General features: G+C 38.4%; 1 protein-coding gene across 1 annotated transcript in view; it reads right to left on the bottom strand.

Moving 5' to 3' along the window:
- Positions 1-22,349, bottom strand: part of LOC106084674 (arginine kinase 1) — a 120,512-nt gene that overhangs the window by 48,256 nt on the left and 49,907 nt on the right. The window contains exon 4 of the mRNA XM_013248543.2: positions 17,927-18,616. Within this exon, the coding sequence (XP_013103997.2) occupies positions 17,927-18,616 (690 nt within the window). The remainder of the gene's footprint in view (positions 1-17,926; positions 18,617-22,349) is intronic.

Genomic DNA, 22,349 nt, shown 5'->3' with positions numbered 1-22,349 from the left:
TATGTGAAATTTTAGATTTTATCTAAGTTCTTTTAGTCTTTAAATTCAAAATTATTCCATGTAGAAATTTTGAAATCTTGCCAAAAACAAAGACGAAAATTTTCCTCTCATAATACAAAACATTTTAAAGATATATAGGGTGGTTTCTTTTAGAGTGACAGAGAATTGAGTTTAAATAAAGCAAGAGAAATAGAATATGTTTAGTATCAATTGAAATGATGTATACTTTTAAAAGATAGTTGTAAATGGTATGAAGTATAAACATGCCGGAAATCATGTTTACATGCTTCAAGTTTAAAGCCTACTACTCACTTCGATTGTGCGGAAAATGTTGCTAAACATCAATTAAATGTTGTGAAATCTCACAATGTTTCCAACAATGTTGCTAATTTGTTTAGTTGTAATTAAACTTTTTTATTTGGGGTGCAAAGTGTTGTTTTGATAGTAAACAGTTATATGTTGACATCATTGTAACCATATGACGGTCAATCAAAACAAAAACAATTTTTCCACAATTTTGGAATTTTTTAATTACAAGGAAATTTATTCGTATTAATGAAACTTAGAATAAACAAACGGATACGGTGAACAGCTACCGGGTAAATGTAGTATTTGGAGATTAACGTGCCGGACAAACCAAAGCAGTTCTGCCTCAATTGCGTTCCGACTCACCGGCCTATCCCGTGATCCATGTAACAATACCTCCCGTCATTAATGGTGATCATTCCAAGATATCCCTAACACCAAAAATGTATTCATCGAATATACTGCGATGGATTTAACCAAAGCCGTGACATAGGAAAGACCTCGTGGCTTGTTACCTTTCGCCGGCTTTCTTTAAAGTAATACATGCCCCACTTATTGAAGACATTGCTAACGAGACATTTCAGCAAAGAGTACAACGTCTGGTCGGGCGGCACCGGTTATTGTTTAAATACTGAATGTCTATGATGCTCGATATGACAAGGCGAGTTATTGGCTCTTTTAAATAACTTATTTCTATGACGTTCCCGCAGCAATCGGTTGTATGGACTGAAACAGGCGACTTCACTTTGACGGCCTTGTTGGATATTGAAGGGGCTTTGATAACATAAAGTTGGGGTACATACGCCGTTCCCAGGTTGATATGACAGTCCCCCTCCTCTGGCTAACTAGATTCATGCTATGCTGTAGGGCTGAATTATCAATGCTTCACCGGCAGAGGGTTCGATAAGGATGATTGTGAGCTCTCTTGTTTTTCAATGAGATTTTCAGGCACTTCGAAGAAGAAAGGGTGAAGTTGATTGCCTATGCTGATGTCCTTGTCATATGGTTTGGCAGTCGCTTTCTCTCTACTATCTCGAATCTCTTTCAAACGCGCTGAGGAAACTGTCTAGCGCTTGGCATTAACCACAGTTTAGAGTTCAACCAGGGCTTAATGCTCACTATTTATGTCTCAACTACATTCAATCATCGACATTCAATCATCGAACCCAGGCCCTCTGCGCTTAGGTGGCCTCCGCGTTTTGACAGTTGTTCGGGCGAAAACTCGAGGTCCGTACTAGGCTTAAGACGTGAAACATAGAACGTGAAACTATAGTCTATTGTGATACCATAGTAGCGTCAGCCTCCCAAATTCTGGTATTTCGAGCATGCTACCAACTGAGTTTCCGGGACATTCAATCATCTTCTAAATTCGGTAAGAAATTTAACTTAGTGATGTTTGTTTTTCCATCGAAACCCCTTCATTCTAAAAGCAACACCCTATTTGTATGTTAATGTGGTCTGTTTTGTCTGTTGTTTTCTTCTAAAAATTTTGACTTCATGCATCTTTAAACATTTTAAAACAAATTGGATGCAACAACAAAGGTGTCTATTTTAATATGTCTCGAAAAATGAATGCATCTCCTGTGGACTATGTCTTAAGTGAAATGGTATGGTTCGAAATTTGAAAATTTTCCATTAAGAAGAAAAAGTAACCCCTGCCAAGGAAAGTTCAGACCATTTGATTTTATAAGGCATCCATTTGTTGTTCTTAAATAACTGCAATATGTTATCAAATAACAAAATTGTTTGGTAATAATATAACTTTTGGTTTTAATGACTTTCTTCAGTTTACTTTCGTTTTAATGCGTACAAGTTTTCTTGTTAACAATAGGACTTTGTGAAAGTCCAATTGTGTTTGATTAAGGTAAAAGCTATTGTTAACTCTCTCTTACATATAATAGTAACTATGGGGTGGATCTAAGGGGAGGAACGATTTACGTACTATAAATATTAAATGTTTGAATGTTTTTAGTAAAGTTATGTGAAAAAAGGTCTGGACATTAAGACACCCACTTTATGGGTGGATAATCAATCAACCATAATTTGTATACTCTTCATCATAGAATGGTGGGGGTATACTTATCTAGTCTTTCCGTTTGTAACAGTTCGAAATACTGATCTCTGACTGACCTAGCCATGTCCAACCGTCCCTCTATCGAAATCAAAAAAGCGGTTGAACGAATACAGGCTACCTACTTGAAATTTAGGTAGGTCGTTGGGATTGCAAATGTATGGCACATTCGTCAGATCAGATTTTTTTAGCCAAAATATAAACCCATCCATTGATATGAGGGTCCTAGTGGGTGCATAGTGGGGCTGGATCGGTCCATAACTTGGTACAGCTTCCATATAAACTAATCTGCGATATTACTTCTTGAGCACCTCGAGGACGCAATTCTTATCCGATTTGGCAAAATTTTTTCATGATGATTTCTGTTATGACTTCCAATATTTATGCTAAGTAATGTCTGAATTGGTTCATAATCTAATTTTACTCCCATATAAACCTACCCCTTGATTTGACTTCTTGAGCACCTACAGGAAGCAATTCTCGACATTACGGCGTTTATGTTAAAGGGAGCCTTGTTGAGTTTACAACTTCGGTTTCCGTCTTCAGGACCTGATGGAATATTACCGATATTTCTACAGAAGAAGACGGACTACCTGACGTCTCATCTGGTCGCTATATTGATAGCGTGCTTAAAACTCCCATATATTCCAATGGCTATACATTTACTCCAATGAAAACCGTGGAACGTATAGTGGATGCCATGGTATAGAGTAGTAGAGTGCATCGAATAGAAGAATATTTCGATATCAAGACTTGCAGCTTGGTGGTATGCATTGCCATGGAAGGGGATTTTCACTATATAAGATACAACACATTGATCCAATTGTCAGACCAGTGTACTGCGTGGACTGGGTCCTTAGAGACTGGAGAAGTCATTTGGAAAGTTACATTTGGGTCATAAGGATAAGGGAAAAGTGGCACAAGGCACGTCACATGGAGACATCTTAATTAAAGGAGGATTTGAAGGTAGGGTCTCGAAGAATGTAAACGCCTTGGCTGGGCCCTGGGGTTTAAATTTTAACCCAGACAAGACTCACATCAAGAAGACCAAGGTGGTCCAAATAGAGCGCCATGTTTTCTCAAAACTACGATTTCGATATCCGATAAGATCAAATACTTGGGAGTGACCTTGGATAGAGAACTGAACCTGAAGTGTCACATTTAGGAGCATACTGAGAAGATGTTGGGCAATTCTTACTTTATTTTAATTGGCTATGACAGAATATTTCTTCCACTAGCCGAACGTAGAATAGCGCTCCAAGCGCCTCGATCTTCTGCGCTCATTCTAAAATCTCTGACACCAAGTTTCGAGGTGTCTCCCACAACTTGATCTTTCCATCGGGCTTTTGGTCTTCCCGATGTTGGGCAATATGTAGGCCTTATTTTGAGTAGGTTCAAAATGGAGCCAGAATCCGACGACAGTCCATTAGCTCTACAGGAGTTGGTGGATAGCGATGCAGAAAAATTGCCACATAAGGACATAACAACAGGTTCAGAGAACATGTTGTCTTGGCACAGGGAGGGGGGCGACGCCGGGCCACGCGACCAGAGAACTAAGACTATTTTAGATTTCCGGTCCATCGAAGGCCACCGTAGGTAAGCATGTTCGCCTATGACGCTGGATGCTTGTGTTCGAATCCTGGCGAGACCATCAGAAATAATATTCAGCGGTGGTTTTCCCCACCCAATGCTGGCAACACTTGTGAGGTACTTTTTCTTCTCTCCAAAGAGGTGTCGCACTGCTGCACGCTGTTCGGACTCGGCTATAAAAAGGAGGCCCCTTATCATTGAGCTTAAATTTGAATCGGACTGCACTCATTGATATGTGAGAAGTTTGCCTCTGTTCCGTAGTGGATTGTTCATGGGCAAATTTTGGTCCATCGAAATTCAAATTAAGTAAGAGGCATGGGAGAGTGGATAGAAGTTAGGGACAGTTTATATCATTGCGGGACAATCAAGGCGACGATAGGAAACTTGGATGGTTCGGTAGAGGTTTGGTATCCAATCACTGCGATGACAAAGGCAAAACTTGAGTTTGAATACAAGACAGCTACGCAGTGTTGAGTGGTCGGAACGCTATTAAGGTAGTTCATGCTACACGGATGTATTGAAGCTAAAGGACAGAACTGGGCTAGAATTTACAATCCGATTTAGCTGAAATTTTGCACAATGGCTTCTACTATGATGACTGTAGAGGGTGCAACATCTTCTCCTATGACCACCAATGTACGTACCACGTATGGTACGGTTTATAACCTGATATAGCTCCCTTATAAACCGATTGCTCGGATGTACTTCTTGAGCTCCCAAAGTACGCAACTCTTACCCGATTTAACTGAAATTTTGCACAATGACTTCTACTGAATCAGTCCATAATCTTATAAAGCTCTCATATAAATCTGAACTGGGTTAAGTTACTATAGTCAGAGATCAGTTTCAGGCTGAATGACCATGTTGTTGTTGTTGTTGTAGCCACATGTATATATGTGAAGTGGCGATCCTCGTTTAGCTCCTATAAGTGAGCAAGTTCGTTCCGGTTCAAAGGACAAATCGCCGCGGAAACATGATGGGCATTGGCTGTTTAAAGGCGCCAATAACTCGCCTTGTTATATCGAGCATTATAGGCACTTAGTATTTATGCAAGAGCCGGTGCCGCCCGGCGTCTCACTGGAGTCTCCGTTCGATACCGCCGATTGTCCGCGACTGCATTTGCACCTTCTCCGTGTATAGCATTCCACTATCCGCAACCTGTGGACGCGTCCGGTAGCTCGCAGCTAAACTTCTAGTGGTATCAGTGAACACACAGATTGGTGCTCAAAGTTCCAGCCTGTATGGTGCTCATAGTTATCCCGTGCCGAATGACCATAATACGGTGCTGCATGAGGAGATCCGGGCGATGCATTAGGTGTTGCGGTATTAAAGAAGCGAGGACGTCAAGTGTGAATATTTCTACGCACAGTAGGTTGGCCATTAGGGCTATAATAATGAGCACTGTAAGATCAAGGACCATCTTGTAGTCTAAAAAGCAAATTAATACCTTTTTTGAGGATGACGCGATCCTCAAGATCCAAATGACAGCTAGAAAAGGTTATAGACCGATTAGGATCGTATATTGTATGTTGAAAGGTTGTGACCGAATATTACGTGCAAAATTTCAGCAAGTTTTCTTAAGATCTTAAATTGAGAGATCAGTTTATGTGAGAGCTATATCAGGTTATAGACCGATTTGGATCGAACTTGGCTGTCTGAGAAGGTATTAATGCCAAATGTCGTTATGACATTATATCTTAGCCATACCAACACTTCTTTAATTGCAAGGATCTTCGCTTGATATAGACTACAGTGTCGGGTAACCTTCTCGATATGACCAGTCCTCAGAGTACACCCCAAAGCCCACCTGATCATATAGCTTGGACCATTCGTATAGATGTCTATGTTACTTCTACTACCAGGGATATTGTATTTAATTCCAATCAGTTCGATCAGGAATTGTGGTACAGTACTTTTTAAGAAAAAGCGGTTCAGGTACATCGGGCATTGTATCAGGGATAACACAGCGTCCGTTGCTGCCGCAAAGAGAAAGTTCCCTAAGTCTCACTGCAGTGGTCGCAGTACATTGTCTAGCCATAATTTCTAGAGGCATTGGGTGTAGCTTCAACTTTAGAGCATCAGAAGGTGTAGTCCCCAGTGCGGCTGTGATGCACAAACAAGCCACACCATGAATCCGGCTGAGTATTGAACAGTAGGTGGACTTTTGAAGTGCCGGCCTAAACCTCCAACTTTTGCTAATGTCTCTCAGTCAGGTGTGTATGACAAAGTTTCTTCTTTCTTGCCCTTTCCAAAATGTTGGGTTTGAAGTTCAATTTCCTGTCTAGGTACCTGAGTATTTTGCGTTTTCAGTAAATAGAACACGCTCTCCACCGAAGAAGACAAGTGCCACTACTTCTGCCTTGCACGAATTCACGTCTAGACCACTTTTGGTGACCCAGCTCTTACTATTCACTATTTCAAGGAGTTATCTCTCAAACGGCCGATTTTTTATTATTACTATAACTTCATTAATTCATGAGCTTCCTTCCTTCCAGACAGAGGGGCTTGGCTGAATCCACTATAAGACAAAACGATCATGAATATACATAGATACACACATATACTCTCGGCGGGATTTTAGATCTAAATTTTAGGGTTTTTTGACTCCTACATAGCAAGTCACAAAATTTTTGGTGTATCCATATTTTTTTCTATTCAGCTTTGGCTCACGATATCCCATACATATGTGTGAGACATTTTTGCTGGAATGCATGCTTTGTCATTAATGCTTACTAAATCTATATATGGGGGATTTTATATGTCTAATTTTAAATTCTACACTTCTTCTACCCGCAATGGCCTGTCAGCTTTATGGGCAAGTAAATTACCAGTCTGCTATAGGAATTTAATTTCCACCTTCTATTGAGAATATCCTATGAAGTTTAATAATTTACAGACGCTATGTGTTAATGGGGGCATTTGTATCAAAGCTAAATAATTACTGAAAGTTCTATGAGAAGCATTGGCATTACGATGGCATTCCTTGTATATATTCAACGTATAGCAAGCACGAAGCCATTATTATGATATTACTTCACATGTGTCGAAGTAGGAATACAGTGTTTTGGTAAATTTTTCGTATATGGTACAAATATGCAGGCAATAAAAAGAATATCTAATACCAATAGATATTGTACGTGAACTTCTAAGCAACATATTTCGACCATAGCCGTTGGATAAAGCACCAAATTTTTAAGGCGATTGTGGTTAGGGACACTGCCCAAAATGCCTTAAGTATTGACGGAATTTTAATTTGAATTCTAGGTGATCCTAACCGAGTTCGCCTCTTTGAGAAGTTTTTATATGGCTTAATGCCTCAAAATGTCGCCAGAATTAGGAGAGGCCTGCCCCCGATAAAAAAATTTCTGATATTCTCTTAGGGATCCGAACCCAGGCGTTTAGCGCTACAGACGGACATGCTGACCTCTGCGTTACGGTGACCTTCACCTACATTTAATGACTTTAAACATCGTGGTTAGACAAATGTCTGTGACCACTGCCGCACAGTGGGAGAAAATCGAAAAAAAACTGGTAAAAAATATGACGTGTGAGAACGGGTAGAAATATCTCTTTGAAATTTGGAATGGCAAGGGCTGAGGCCCAGTTAATGCAAAAATCCAAATTTGTCCCTGAAAATCCCATTAAGGATCGGGAGGCATACGTTCTCACATATCAATGAGTTATGTCCGATTCAAGTTTGATGCTCAATGACAAGGGACCTCCGAGTTTCAACGGCGTGCCGCCGGGCGACACCTCTTTGGGGAGAAGTTTTTACATGGCCTAGTACCTCACAAAGGTCGTCAGAATAAGGAGAGGATTTCCACTGATGAAAATTGTCTGATGTTCTCACAGGGATTCGAACCCAGACGTACAGCGCTATATGCGGACATGCTCACCTCTGCGCTACGGTGAACTCTATCATCTTCTTTAGAGTATGTCCCTGTAACAACGGGTTTACCTTTGGTTGCTGAGGTACTTCATAGAGGGTGAAGCGGATTCTCGAAAATTAATCAGTGTCTGAGGTGTCTCTCAAACAAACAGCTTCTATGAATTCAGTGACGTGATACAATCAGGTATTGTCAGAGACACTACATCACTAGGACGTGTATGTAGGTGAACAGATAAAACGCGCATTGGCTCCAGCGCCTGAAGAACACCAGAGCAAAACTGTGGAGTCTATAGGGACTCAAATCGGCAGATCGGTTTATATGGGAGCTATTTTTGGTTATGGACTGATTTTGACTTTACTTAGTACAGTTGTTGAAAGTCATAACAGAACACTACAAACATTTTGGCTTGTAAGGTCTCAAAAAATCAAAACGGGAGATCAGGTAGATAGGTTTATATGGGAGCTATATATAAAACGATTTGGACCTTTCTTAGCACAGTTGTTGGAAGTCTTAAGAGAACACTATGTGCAAAATTTCAGCCAAATCGGATAAAAATTGTGGCTTCCAGGGGCTCAAGAAGTCGAATCGGGAGATCGGTTTATATGGGAGCAGGTTATGGACCGATTGTGACCGTACTAGGCACAGTTATTGGAAGTCATAACAGAACACTATGTGCAAAATTTAATCCAAATCGGATGAAAATTGAGGCTTCCAGGGGCTCAAGAAATCAAATCGGGAGATCGGTTTATATGGCAGCAATAACAGATTATAGACCGTACTTGGCACAGTTGTTGGATGTCATAACGGACCACTACATGCAAAATTTCAGCCAAATAGAACAAAAATTATGGCTTCCAGGAGCTCAAGAAGTCAAATCGGTAGATCGGTTTATATGGGAGCTATATCAGGTTATAGACCGATTTGGACCGTACTTGGCACAGTTACAGGAAGTCATAAGTGAACACTGTGTGAAAAATTTCAGTCAAATAAGACAAAAATTGTGGCTTCCAGGGGCTCAAGAAGTCAAATTGGGAAATTGGTTTATTTGGGAGCTATATCTGATTATAGACCGATTTGGACCGTACTTGTTAAACAGTTATTAGAAGTCATAAGTGAACACTGTTTGCAAAATTTAATCCAAGACGGACAAAAATTGTGTCTTCTAGGGGCTCAAGAAGTCAAATCGGGTGTCGCTTCATATGGGAGCTATATCAGGTTATAGACCAATTTGGACCCTACTTGGCATAGTTATAGGAAGTCATAAGTGAACACTGTGTGGTAAATCTCAGTCAAATCAGACAAAAATTGTGGCTTCCAGGGGCTCAAAAAATCAAATCTGGAGATCGGTTCATATGGGAGCTATATCTGATTATAGACCGATTTGGACCTTACTTGTTACACAGTTATTAGAAGTCATAAGTGAACACTGTTTGCAAAATTTAATCCAAATCGGATAAAAATTGAGGCTTCCAGGGGCTCAAGAAATCAAATCGGAAGATCGGTTTATATGGGAGCTATAACAGATTATAAACCGATTCGGACCGTACTAGGCACTGTTGTTGGAAGTCATAACAAGTCAAAATTCCAGCCAAATCGGAGCCCTTGTATGGGCTCAAGAAGATAGGTTTCTTTGGGAAATCGCGAGATAGGTTTATAAGGGAGCTACATCTAAATCTGAACCGATATGGCCCATTTGCAGTCCCCAATGACTTACATCAATAGTAAGTATCAGTGCAAAATTTCAAGTCTCTAGCTTTCGTTCGATCGCTATCGTGATTTCGACAGACGGACAAACGAACATGGCTAGATTGACTAAGAATGTCGAGTGGGTCCAGAATTTATATATTTTATCGGTCGCAGATCAATATTTCGAGGTGTTACAAGCGGAATGACTAGATTAGTATACTCCAGATCAATTTATGTAGAAGCATATCAATACACAGACCGAATAAAACCAAATTTAATAAAGTCGGTTGAAAATCGTGAGAGAAATCATTGTAAAAACTTTAAACCTAACCAAATGAAAACTGCGCCTTCTATAGGTGCAATGTATCTTAAAGGATACATTCAGTAGCTAATAGCCTATTTTTGTTCAATTCTGCAAAAAATTTAACTTTGCCGTTAGTATCGATAGGAAAAATATTAATCGATATTTAAACAAAAAATAAAAAATCAATAGTACTATCGATAGTGCCATCCATATTTTGCCAGCTCTAGTAACAAGAGCGTGTGTAGGGCATGCAAGATAGCTGATGAGATGTTCCGGCACTAGTTGCGGATACTATACCAGACTTGAATCAACTTAGGAACATATAATGGAGAACGGGGTTACTACTATGTATTTAGAGCGCACAACAAGTCGATCGCTGGCTTAGATATATGTTCATAGTAGCATGGGGCGCCTTATGATATAATCGGTTCCTTCTTCTTTAACCTAGCTTATCCTAACGAAAATTGAGAGGGCGTTTATAAATATGCTTTCTACATACAAACATCAATTCGTTCCGTGCTCGCTACTAATTCTACTACTACTAATTTCGTCATTCTGTTTGTAAATCCTCGAAATATTCTTCTCAGACACCATAAAGTATATATATTCCTGATCGTCATGACTTTTTTTTGTCGATCTAGCCATGTCCGTCCGTCCGTCTGTCTGTCTTTCGAAAGCACGCTAACTTCGGAAGGAGTAAAGCTAGCCGCTTGAAATTTTGTACAAATACTTCTGATTGGTGTAGGTCGATTGGGATTGTAAATGGACCATATGGGTCCATGTTTTGATATAGCTGCCATATAAACCGATCTTGGATCTTGACTTCTTGAGCCACTACAGGCGCATTTTTTATCCGATTTGGCTGAAATTTGGCATGCGGTGTTTTTTTATGACTTTCAACAACTGTGCTAAGTGTGGTAGAAATCGGTTCATAACCTGATATAGCTGTCATATAAACCGATCTGGGGCCCTCACTTCTTGAGCCTCTAGAGGGCGCAATTCCTATCAGATTTGGCTGAACTTTTGCACTACGTGTTTCGTTATGACTTGCAACAGCTGTGCCAAGTATGGTTCAAATCGATGCATAACCTGATATAGCTGCCATATAAACCGATCTGGGATCTTGACTTCTTGAGCCACCAGAGGACGCAATTCATATTCGATTTTGCTGAAATTTTGCATGCATTGCATTTTTTGGGGAAATCGATGCATAACCTGATATAGCTGTCATATAAACCGATCTGGGGTTTTGACTTCTTGAGTCTTTAAAGGGCGTAAATCCTATCAGATTTGGCTGAACTTTTGCACTACGTGTTTCGTTATGACTTGCAACCACTGTGCCAAGTATGGTTCAAATCGGTTCATAACCTGATATAGCTGCCATATAAACCGATCTGGGATCTTGACTTCTTGAGACTCTAAAGGGCGCAATTATTTTCTGATTTGGATGAAATTTTGTACAATGGTTTCTCCCATGACTTTCAACATACGTGTCAAATATGGTCTGAATCGGCCTATAACCTAATACAGCTTCCCTATAAAACGATCTCCCTATTTTACTTTTTAGCCCCTAAAGGGCGAAATCCTTATTCGATTTGGCTGAAATTTTTCACAATGACTTCTACTGTGGTCTCCAACATTCATTCCATTATGGTTCGAATCGGACCATAACTTGATATAGCTCCAATAGCATAGCAATTATTTTCTTCTTTAATCCTTTCCTTTCCTTTGTTTGCCTAAGAAGAGACACCGGGAAAAGAACTCGAAAAATGCGATCCATGGTGGAGGGTATATAAGATTCGACCCGGCCGAACTTAGCACGCTTTTACTTGGTTTTCAGCTTCTGTTGGTAATGATACCTCGTCATTTGCTGCTGAATGCCCTCTTTTTATCTCAATACAATGTTCAAGCTTTCTATTTAAGATTTTAAAAAATTACATTGCAATTATTGGCATCAAAATAAAGAGTGTTTTTGCTTTTTTTCTTGCTAAATAGAAACTATTCGTATTATGCAATTGTACAGTAAGATTCTTCTTAATTCATTTATGATTTGCCTATTATTTTATTATTTAAAATTTGAGTGCTCTTTGTAATTGTGGCATATAATTTTTCGGTGTAGCGCAAAAAGGAATTTTTATTTGTTGTTGTCTTTCAAAATTTTCTACACATCAAACAAATATCGTAAAATATAAACATGTATACACATGTATGTAGTATATTATAAAAATGCCAACGAGTTGTTGTTGAAATTTTGCCAAAAAAAAACAAATATTCAAAATAAAACTATTTTGTTTCGTGTTGTTATTTTAGCCATTGTTTGGTGGGGCTGCTACTGCTTTGTACCACCAACAAGTGGCAAAATTTTGGCTAAACATCAAAATTTGTGCAATTATATAGACCGGCATCAAATTATACATCATATTAGATACCTTAGTAATATATATGTGTTATATATATTTTAATAAAAAAAACAAGATTTTTCTATTATATTTATATATGTATATTTTTTTATATTTTATAGATGGATTATAACATGTAGTATCTTCTGGGAAAGTATGGCGTTGTATTGAATGATTTTCATAACAGCTGCGACTATTTGCCTATGCCATTCTACTAAGGTAAATTATTATTCATATTTAGAGAAATATTCCTCAAAATTATTAAAATTCCCAAAAAACAAATCATAAGCGATTGAATATTTATTTCTTGCTTCAGTTTTGAAAATTGTTATCGATTGATGTTTAAATGATAGCTCCATATAACTTTTATTCAACATAGAACACTTTAATGTGATATACCATTAATTTCAAGTTCAATTGATATTCCGTTTATAATTTTTGTAGAAACTTATTCCAAAATTTCATATTAGACGGTTTTCAATAGAATATTGCCCGGCTGCAGATCGAAGGGTTCTCTGTTTCTATTACAAATAGAACAAGTAAAAGCGTGCTAAGTTCGGCCGGGCCGAATCTTATATACCCTCACCATGGATCGCATTTGTGGAGTTCTTTTCCCGGCATCTCTTCTTAGGCAAAAAAAGGATGTAAGAAAAGATTTGCTCTGCTATTAGAGCGATATCAAGATATGGTCCGTTTTGGACCACAATTAAATTATATGGTGGAGACGTGTGTAAAATGTCAGCCAATTCGAATAAGAATTGCTCCCTTTGGAGGCTCAAGAAGTAAAATAGAGAGATAGATTTATATGGGAGCTTTATCGGGCTATAGACCGATTCAGACCAAAATAAACACGTATGTTGATGGTCATGAGAGAATCCGTCGTACAAAATTTCATTCCAATCGGATAAGAATTGCGCACTCTAGAGGCTCAAGAAGTCAAGACCCAAAATCGGTTTATATGGCAGCTATATCAGGTTATGGACCGATTTGAACCATACTTGGCACAATTGTTGGATATTATAACAAAAACACGTCGTGCAAAATTTCATTCCAATCGGATAAGAATTGCGCACTCTAGAGGCTCAAGAAGTCAAGACCCAAGGTTTATATGGCAGCTATATCACAACATGGATCGGTCCATTTACAATACCAACCGACCTACACTAATAAGAAGTATTTGTACAAAATTTCTAGCTTTACTCCTTCTCGAACTCGGTTTATTTGTATGTTCCGTATAAACTCAAAAAAAGGAGAACCGATTTTCTCGTAATTTTCACGGATTGTATAGGTTGGTCTGGAAGGAAACGTAGGCTATATAATTGGAAGGGGGACGCACCCTCCCCTAAGCCCAAAAACACCACCCAAAATCAAAAGAGGATCGATCGGAACAATATGGGCATCATATGAAAGGTATTGAAGAGTATAATACGAAAATGGTATTCGAATTTGAGTCGAAGTATCCAGCGGGCCGCCCCAACCCCAAAACTTCCCCAAACAAACATGTTGGACGTTCATGTCAATATGGAACTCAAATGAAAGGTATCCGGGAGTAGATTACGAATATGGCAAAAAAATTAAGTCCATGTAATAGAAGGTGTCCCCACCCAAAAAAAACCCAAATGGGCATATAAGCTATTTGGGAGTAGATTAAGAAAATAACATCAAAATTTTTGTTAAGGGTATTTAGGTGGCGCTTAACCTCCTTAAAACACTTCAAATAACCTAACCTAAGCCCCAAAGCTCTTATTCCCGAACAAATCAATATGTAGCCCAAATAGAAGGTTTTTGGGAGTAAAGAACGAATTTGATAACTATTTTTAGGGCAAAGTGGCGGAGTGGCAAACGCAGCCCCAAAATGCCCTCCAATCCGTACATATTTATCGATCTTGGCAATTGTGGGCTTAAATGAAAGGTATTTGGGAAATGAGCACGAATTTGACATGCATATTTGGGTGAAATGTCTGAGGTACCATCTCATCTTCAAAAATCACTCCCCGTCAAATTGATATATAAACCAATCACGACAATATATACGGCAGAAATGAAACAGGATTTTTTTACCGACTATGGCAATATGTAATTTGAGAGTATAGCACGAAGCTTATATTTACTTTAAGGGCCTAGTGCCTTGGTAGTCACCTCACTTCCAAAATACACCCCAAACCGGACGTATTTTTTACCCACTTCAAAAAGGAGTCCCTAGAAAGGTATAAGAGAGTAAGGCAAACATTTGCCCATAAACATTTCATTAAAGAACAGCGGCCAACTTCTCACATATCAATGAGTTCTGTCCGATTCAAGTTTAAGTTCAATGAGAAAGGTCCTGCTTTTAACATAACTTCTATGTATGGCGTAGTACCTAACTAATGTCGCCAACATAAGGAGGGGCTAGCCACCACATAAAATTTTTCCAATGTTGTCGCCAGGATTTGAATTCACGCGTTTAGCATCATTGGCGGACTTGCTTACCTCTGCGCTTCATTGATACGAATTCGATATCCACATTCGGGGCGAAATGTCCCTATCCTGAAACTCTACCAAAAAAGGACTTATACATCGACCATTGGAATATAGGACCCAAATAAAGTATATAAGGGCGTCAAGAAGGTGTTGCGGAGCGGGCCTGGTTCGGCTAGTTTGAAATATAATAAAAAAAGTGCTATAAGCTGGTAATACTACAAAACTTGGTATATATTGGTAACTATTGTCTTTATCGGTTAGTCTAAAAGTATGTACCTCGAGTGAGCAATGAATTTTTAGTACTAAATTTAGTACACTATAAGTAAATAAATAAATAGATAAGGATCTAACGAGTGGTAAAACATAGAAATATAGCGATAATGCATCAAATTTAACTATTTTATCGACCACATGTTCTCCCTTGACGTATTTAGTCTTCAGAAACTATATTTTTGAAGACATTTACTTTTAGTTTTACTTTAAAATTTCAAATTTACTTTGCTTATAGCCACTGTAGGTAGCACATATTTCCGACAGCTTGGATGGAGCCATTTTTGTCATTTTAAGAAAAGTGTCTACATTGCCTCCATTCACTAGAAAGTGTGCAAAACTTAATTTTAGATTTTCGCACTTCATCGTACGTACAGCCAGGAAATAAGATTTATAGGGGCGGACAATTTTCGCGAATACAAACACATGAGGCAAAAATTAAAATTTTTATGTTGATAAAGTCAATTGCGGCTTGTCGCAAAAGTCGCCTACATGCAGTGGTCTCTTTCGCTGGTAGATACTTTTCATTAAAAAAAAAAACAAAAACTCAAAAGTCACAACTTAAAATCCCCAAAAGTAATTTTAGAAGCATACACATTTTTCATCAGTGAAAGAGAGGTCGTTGCACCCCAAACCCAAAAAGAAGAATTCTAAAAACATGGTTGTCATGCCACGCACGTTGCACAAACTCAAGGAGATGTGTTTATGCAACATGGCGATGCGTAAATATGTATTTTAGTCAGTCTTGGGGACACTATTTTAAAACAAAAGAAGGTGGGGTTTATATACTAGAAATTATTAGAAATCTCATCACCTCCACCCCAACTGTCTGCCAACAATACCAACATCTTTACCTCCCCTTGCTTTCTCTTAACTACTGGGCATGAATAGTTTTTAGACATTTTTTCCTGTACAAAAAAAGAATATTTTTTGCTGATTTATTTTTTTTTCTTAATTTTTCTTGGCATGAGGTATGAAAAAAAAAAGAATTACGCCATGGGAGGAAATGCTACCTCAGATAGATAGATCACAACCGGCATCAACCTACGCCATACAAAAGTTAATTGGCCTATTCAGTGACACGAGCTTTGAAGTGAAAAAATAGCAAAAAAGAAGAAAATAATTTGCGACACTTAATATTGCGAAAAAGAAATGCAGCGGAAAGCATTTCACAAAAATAAATTCTGGTAGATTTGTTTAAAGTGTTCATCCATCTATCAAGGGTTCTGTAAATCTTAGTTGAGGAACGGTTTGCATAAAACTGGATCATTTAAATGTATTCTAAAATTTCCGTCGGTTTTATCATATTGGTTGTGTTGTAAAGGTACTAAATCTTAGGTCCTTGGGAAAGGGTACTAAAACTACCAAGGGAAAGGGTACTAAAAATACCTTTCCCCAAGGGAAAGGGTTCTAAAACTACCTTTTCTCAAGGGTACTAAAATTAACCTTCCCCAAGGGAAAGGGTACTAAAACTACACTTCCCCAAAAGAAAAGCGGAATAAAACTACCTTTCCCCAAGAGAAACGGTATTAAAACTACCCTTCCCCAATGGAAAGGGTATTAAAACTACCCTTCCCCAAGGGAAAGGAACTAAATCTACCCTTCCCCATGGGAAGGGGTACTAAAACTACCCTTCGCCAATGGAAAGTGTATTCAAACTACCCTTCCCCAAGGGAAAGGAACTAAATCTACCCTTCCCCAAGAAAAGGGGTACTAAAACTACCCTTCCCCAAGTGAAAGGGTATTAAAGCTACCCTTCCCCAAGAGAAATGGTACTAAAACTACCTTTTCCTAAGGGTAGGGGTACTAAAACTACCCTTCCCCAATGGAAAGGGTACTCTAATTACCCTTTCCCTAGAGAAAGGGTACCCAAACTACCCTTCTCCAAAGGAAGGGGTACTAAAACTATCCTTCCCCAAGGGAAAGGGTGCTTAAACTACCTTTCCCCAAGGGAAACGGTACTAAAACTACCCTTCCCCAAGAAAAAGGGTAATAAAACTACCCTTCCCCATAGGAAAAGGTACTAAAACTACCCTTCCCAAAGGGAAAGGGTACTTAAGCTACCTTTCCCCAAATGAAAGGGTTCTAAAACTACCATTCCCCAAGGAAAGGGTACTAAAGCTACCCTTCCAAATAGGAAAGGGTACTTAAACTAACCTTTCCCAAGGGAAAGGATACTAAAACTACCCTTCCCAAAGGGAAAGGGAACTAAAGCTACCCTTCCCCAAGAGAAAGGGTTCTAAAACTACCCTTCCCCAAGGTAAAGGATACTAAAAGTACCATTCCCCAATGGAAAGGGTATTAAAACATCCCTTTCCCAAGGGAAAGAGTACTTCAACTAACCTTCCCCAACAGAAAAAGTACTAAAACTAAGCTTCCCCAAGGGAAAGAGTACTTAAACTAACCTTTTTCAAAAAAGAGGGCTAAAACTACACTTTCCAAAAGACTACACTACACTTTCTTCCTCAAGAGTAAGAGTACTAAAATTACATTTCCCCAAGAGAAGGGGTACTTAAACTAAAACTACCCTTTACCAAGAGTGAGCGTACTAAAACTACCCTTCTCCAAGAGTAAGGGTACTAAAACTACCCTTCCGCAAGAGAAAGGGTAATAAAACTTCCCGTCCCCAAGAAAAGAGGTTCTCAAACTACCCTTCCCCAAGACAATGGATACTAAATTGATTTTCATGATTTCTTTGATTTTTCTGGTGCACTCAACTACTTAATTGTGATTCTTAAGCAAATTTTGTGTTTGAAAACTTCCATTTCAACTTTTCATCTATTATAAGGAGCAAATTACAATCCGAAGGCGTTGCAAACTAAATAATGCAAAATAAAATCATATATTCCAAATTAAATTGCAATCAAATCAAATCAAAATCAAATTAAAAAGCTGGGTGGAGTGTACTAAAAATGGACACAAAAAGAAAATGTATTGTACTCTGACTTACCCTTCTGCCATTTTTCTCATTTTCATGGGCGATGTGGTCATAGCCTCGCCACTTAGGAAGTCCGAAGTGGCAGTTTTCAGATTATTTCTAATGTTCTCGCCATTCTCCTTGAGCGCTGAGGCCTCTTGTAGTTTCTTGTCAAGGGCATCTTGCATGGTGCCATTGGTGCCATTTTCGGCTTGAGCCGAACGATTGGGTACAGCAATTGGAACAGGCATTTTGTCGGCTGTTTTAAGAGGAGCTAATGGAGTATCGAATTGTGCGGGCGAAGAGGTTTTAGGAGGTGATACTGAAGCAGGTTTTGGAGGAGCTGGAGCTGGAGCAGGTGCTGGAGCTGGAGCTGGTTTTACTTCTGCTGGTTTAGAAGCAGGTGCTGGAGTTGGTTTAACTTCAGCGGGTTTTGGAGCTGGAGCAGGTGCAGGTGCGGGTGCTGGAGCTGGTTTAACTTCTGCTGGCTTTGGAGCTGGAACTGCTGGAGCAGGTTTAGTAGGTGCTGGTGGAGCTGGAGCCGGCTTAACTTCTGCAGGTTTGGAAGGTGCTGAAGGTTGTGGTGTTCGGGAACTGCTGGGTTCAGTCGGCTTTTGTGTCGATGTCGAATTATTGGCGGGTTTATTATCTAAGGCCTTGTTTGTTTGAACAGTCTTATTACTGGTATAAAAAATATCAAAGAAGGACCAACTAAAACGTTTGCTATAACGAAAAATTAAAACAGAAAACAAAACAAAAAACAAAATTAAAAATACAATAAATAAAAAATAAGGCAAATTCAAACAAACAATTCAAATTGTAAGAATAGACAACTTATAGATAAAAAAGGAATAATAAAATATGGTAATAATATTTGAGCTTGCCAGGACTTGCCTCGTAACCATGAATCGAAAGACAGAGTTTTGGATTGACAATATTGCGAAGAAATTTTACATAATAATACAATTTTGACAAAATTATCTCAAAAACCAAAGTTTCGTTTCTGCTAGCCAGATTTTGTCGGAATTTGGAGAAATATTTCTAAGAAATATTTCGATCAAATTTGTATACCTTGTGATGAGGGAAAATATACTAACACTACCCTTTGTTGAGGGAAAGGTAACGAAACTACCCTTTATTGAGGGAAAAGGCCCTAAAACTACCCTTTGTTAAAGGAAAAGGTACCAAAACTACTCTTTGTTGAGGGAAAAGTTTCCAAAACTTCCCTTTGTTAAGGGAAAAGTTATCAAAACTTCCCTTTGTTGAGTGAAAAGGTAATTAAACCTCCCTTTGTTTAAGGAAAAGGCAATTAAACTACCCTTTGTTGAGGGAAAGGGTAGCTAAACTACCCTTTATTGAGGGACAATGACTGAAACCACTGTTTGTTGAGGGATAAAGACTGAAACTTGCTGAGGGAAAAGATCCTTAAAGTACTCTTTGTTGAGGAAAAGGGCCTAAATCTACCTTTTGTTGAGGGAGAAATTATACTAATACTACACTTTCTTGAGGGAAAGGGTTGTTATCCACTCTGGCTTGAGGGAAGGGGTCCTTATCTACTCTCTATTGAGGGAAAGGGTACCTAAACTATCCTAATTAAGAGAAAAGGCATCAAAACTACCCTTGTTGGGGGAAAAGGTATTAAAACTACCCTTTGTTGGGGGAAGGTACTAACACTAGCCTTTGATAAGAGAAAGGATACTCAGACTTTTCTTTCTTGTGGGAAAGAGTACTAAAGCTATGCCTTTTTAAGGGAAAAAGGTATAAAACTACCCTTTTTTAAGAGAGGTACTAAAACTATCCTTTCTTAAAAGAAAGGGTACTAAACCTACGCTTTATTAAGATAAAGTGTACTAAAATTTCCCTTTATTAAGATAAAGGGTACTAAAACTACCCTTTCTTAAGTTTTAGTACTATTTTTACTACCCTTTCTGAATAGAAAAGGGTACTAAAACTTCCCTTTCTTTGAAGAAAAGGGCACTTTAACTACCTTTCTTAGGAGAAAAGGTACTAAAACTACCCTTTCATAGGAGAAAGGGTACTAAAAATACCCTTTCATAGGAGAAGGGTACTAAAACTACCATTTCTAAGGAGAAAGGGTACTAAAACTAACCTTTTTTAGGAAAAAGGGTTCTAAAACTACGCTTTCTTAGGAAAAAGGGTTCTAAATCCACCTTTCTTAGGAGAAAGGGTACTGAAACTTCCCTTTCTTTAAAGAAAGGTTACTAAAACTGCCCTTTTTTGGGAGAAAGGTTTCTAAATCTACCCTTTCTTTGGAGAAAGGGTACTAAAACTACACTTTCATAGGAGAAAGAGTACTTAAACTACACTTTCTTAAGATAAAGGGTACTAAAACTACCCTTTCTTAAGATAACGGGTAATAAAACTACCCTTTTTTAAGATAAAGGGTACTAATTTCTTGAGAGAGAGTTAACTAAAACTACACTTTCTTGAGGAAAAGGGTACTAAAACTAGCCTGATATTAGAGAAATTGTACTAAAATAAACGTTCCTTAGGATAAAGGATACTAAAAATAACCTTTCATAGGAGAAATGGTACTAAAACTACCCTTTTTTAGGAGAACGGGTACTAAAACTACCCTTTCGTAGCAGAAAGGGTACTAAAACTACCTTTTCGTAGAAGAAAGGGTTCTAAAACTACCCTTTCTTAGGAAAAAGGGTTCTAAAACTACAATTTCTTAGGAAAAAGGGAATTAAAACTACCCCTTCTTAGGAGAAAGGGTTCTAAATCTACTCTTTTTTTGGAGAAAGAGCACTAAAACTATCCTTTCTTGGGAGAAATTGTACTAAAACTACCCTTCCTTAGGATAAAGGGTACTAAAACTACACTTTCTTAGGAGAAGTGGTCCAAAACTACCCTATCTTAAGAAAAAGGGTACTAAAACTTTCCTTTTTTTAGAAAAAGGGTACTAAAGATACCCTTTATTAGGAGAAAATGTACTAAAACTACCCTTTCTACGGAGAAAGGGTACTAAAACTACACTTTTTTAGGAGAAAGGGCACTTAAACTACCCTTTCTTAGGAGAAAGGATACTAAAACTACCTTTTCTTAGGAGAGAGGGTTCTTAAACCACTCTTTATTTGGGGAAAGAGTACTTAAACTACCCTTTCTTGAGGAAAACAGTACAAAAACTACCCCGACATGAGGGAAATCATACTAAAACTACCCGGACATGAAGGTTATGGTACTCAAATTACCCTGACATGAGTGTAATGGTACTAAAATTACCCTTTCTTGATTGAAAGTGTACTCAAGCTATCACTTGGGACCTGTGCCAATTGATTTGTTTGAAAAGAGCACTCAAGGAAAAACCACCAGATTATTCAACAAAAAGTTGCAAAACCATTAAAAATTATTTAAGAATCAGTTAATGGGATGATCTGGCTCGCTTGCGATCTTGCCTCTTTTGACTATCAATTGTTTCGATCGGTGCAGACAAAACATCCTTACTATAATACGTTTCACTACATATCAGGGTATAAGAAATTGGGTTCATTCTTCTTAACCATGAAACCGGAGTAGTTCTTTTGATCCAAAGTTACCAGAAACAAGTAAGAGCGTGCTAAGTTCGGTCGGGCCGAATCATGTATACCTTCCACCATGGATCGCATTTGTCAAGTTCTGTGACCGGTATCTATTTTTAGGCAAACAAAGAATAATGGATAAGAATTGTAATGGTATTGGAGCTATATCAAGTTATAGTCCGATTCGAATCATAAATGAATGGAAGACCATAGTAGAAGTCATTGCGCAAAATTACAATCAAATCGATTAAGATTTGTGCCCTATAGGGCTCAAGAAGTATTCTCGGGATATCGGTTTAAATGGGAACTGCATCATTCTATAGATCGATGCAGACCATATTTGACACGTATATTGAAGATCATGGGAGAAGCTGTTGTACAAAATTTCAGCCAATTCGGATAAAAATTGCGCCGTTTAGAGGCTTAAGAAGTCAATATTCCAGATCGGTTTGTATGGCAGCTGTATCAGGTTATGGACTGATTAGAATCATACTTGGAACAGGTGTTGGAAGTCATAACAAAACACTTCATGCTAAATTTCAACCAAATCGCTTAAATAGAGGCTTAAGCAGTTAAGATCCCAGATTGGTTTCTTTGGTGTCTGTATCATGTTATGGACCGATTTGAACCATACTTAGCACAGTTGTTGGAAGTCATAACAAAACACTTCATGCAAATTGGATGAGAATTGCGCCATCTAGTGGCTAAAGAAGTTAAGATGCAAGATCGATTTATATGGCACCTATATCAAAACATGGACGGATGTGGCCCATTTACATTCCCAACTGACCTACACTGATAAGAAGTATTTGTGCAAAATTTCAAGCGCCTAGCTTTAGCGTTCTTTCGACAGACTGGCGGACGGGCGGACATAGCTAGATCAATTAAAAATGTCATGACGATCAAAAATATAT

The sequence above is a fragment of the Stomoxys calcitrans genome, chromosome 1 (assembly GCF_963082655.1).
Source record: "Stomoxys calcitrans chromosome 1, idStoCalc2.1, whole genome shotgun sequence".
Lineage (NCBI taxonomy): Eukaryota > Metazoa > Arthropoda > Insecta > Diptera > Muscidae > Stomoxys > Stomoxys calcitrans.
The sequence above is the reverse complement of the archived record's forward strand: the minus strand, read 5'-3'. Positions and strand labels throughout refer to the sequence as shown.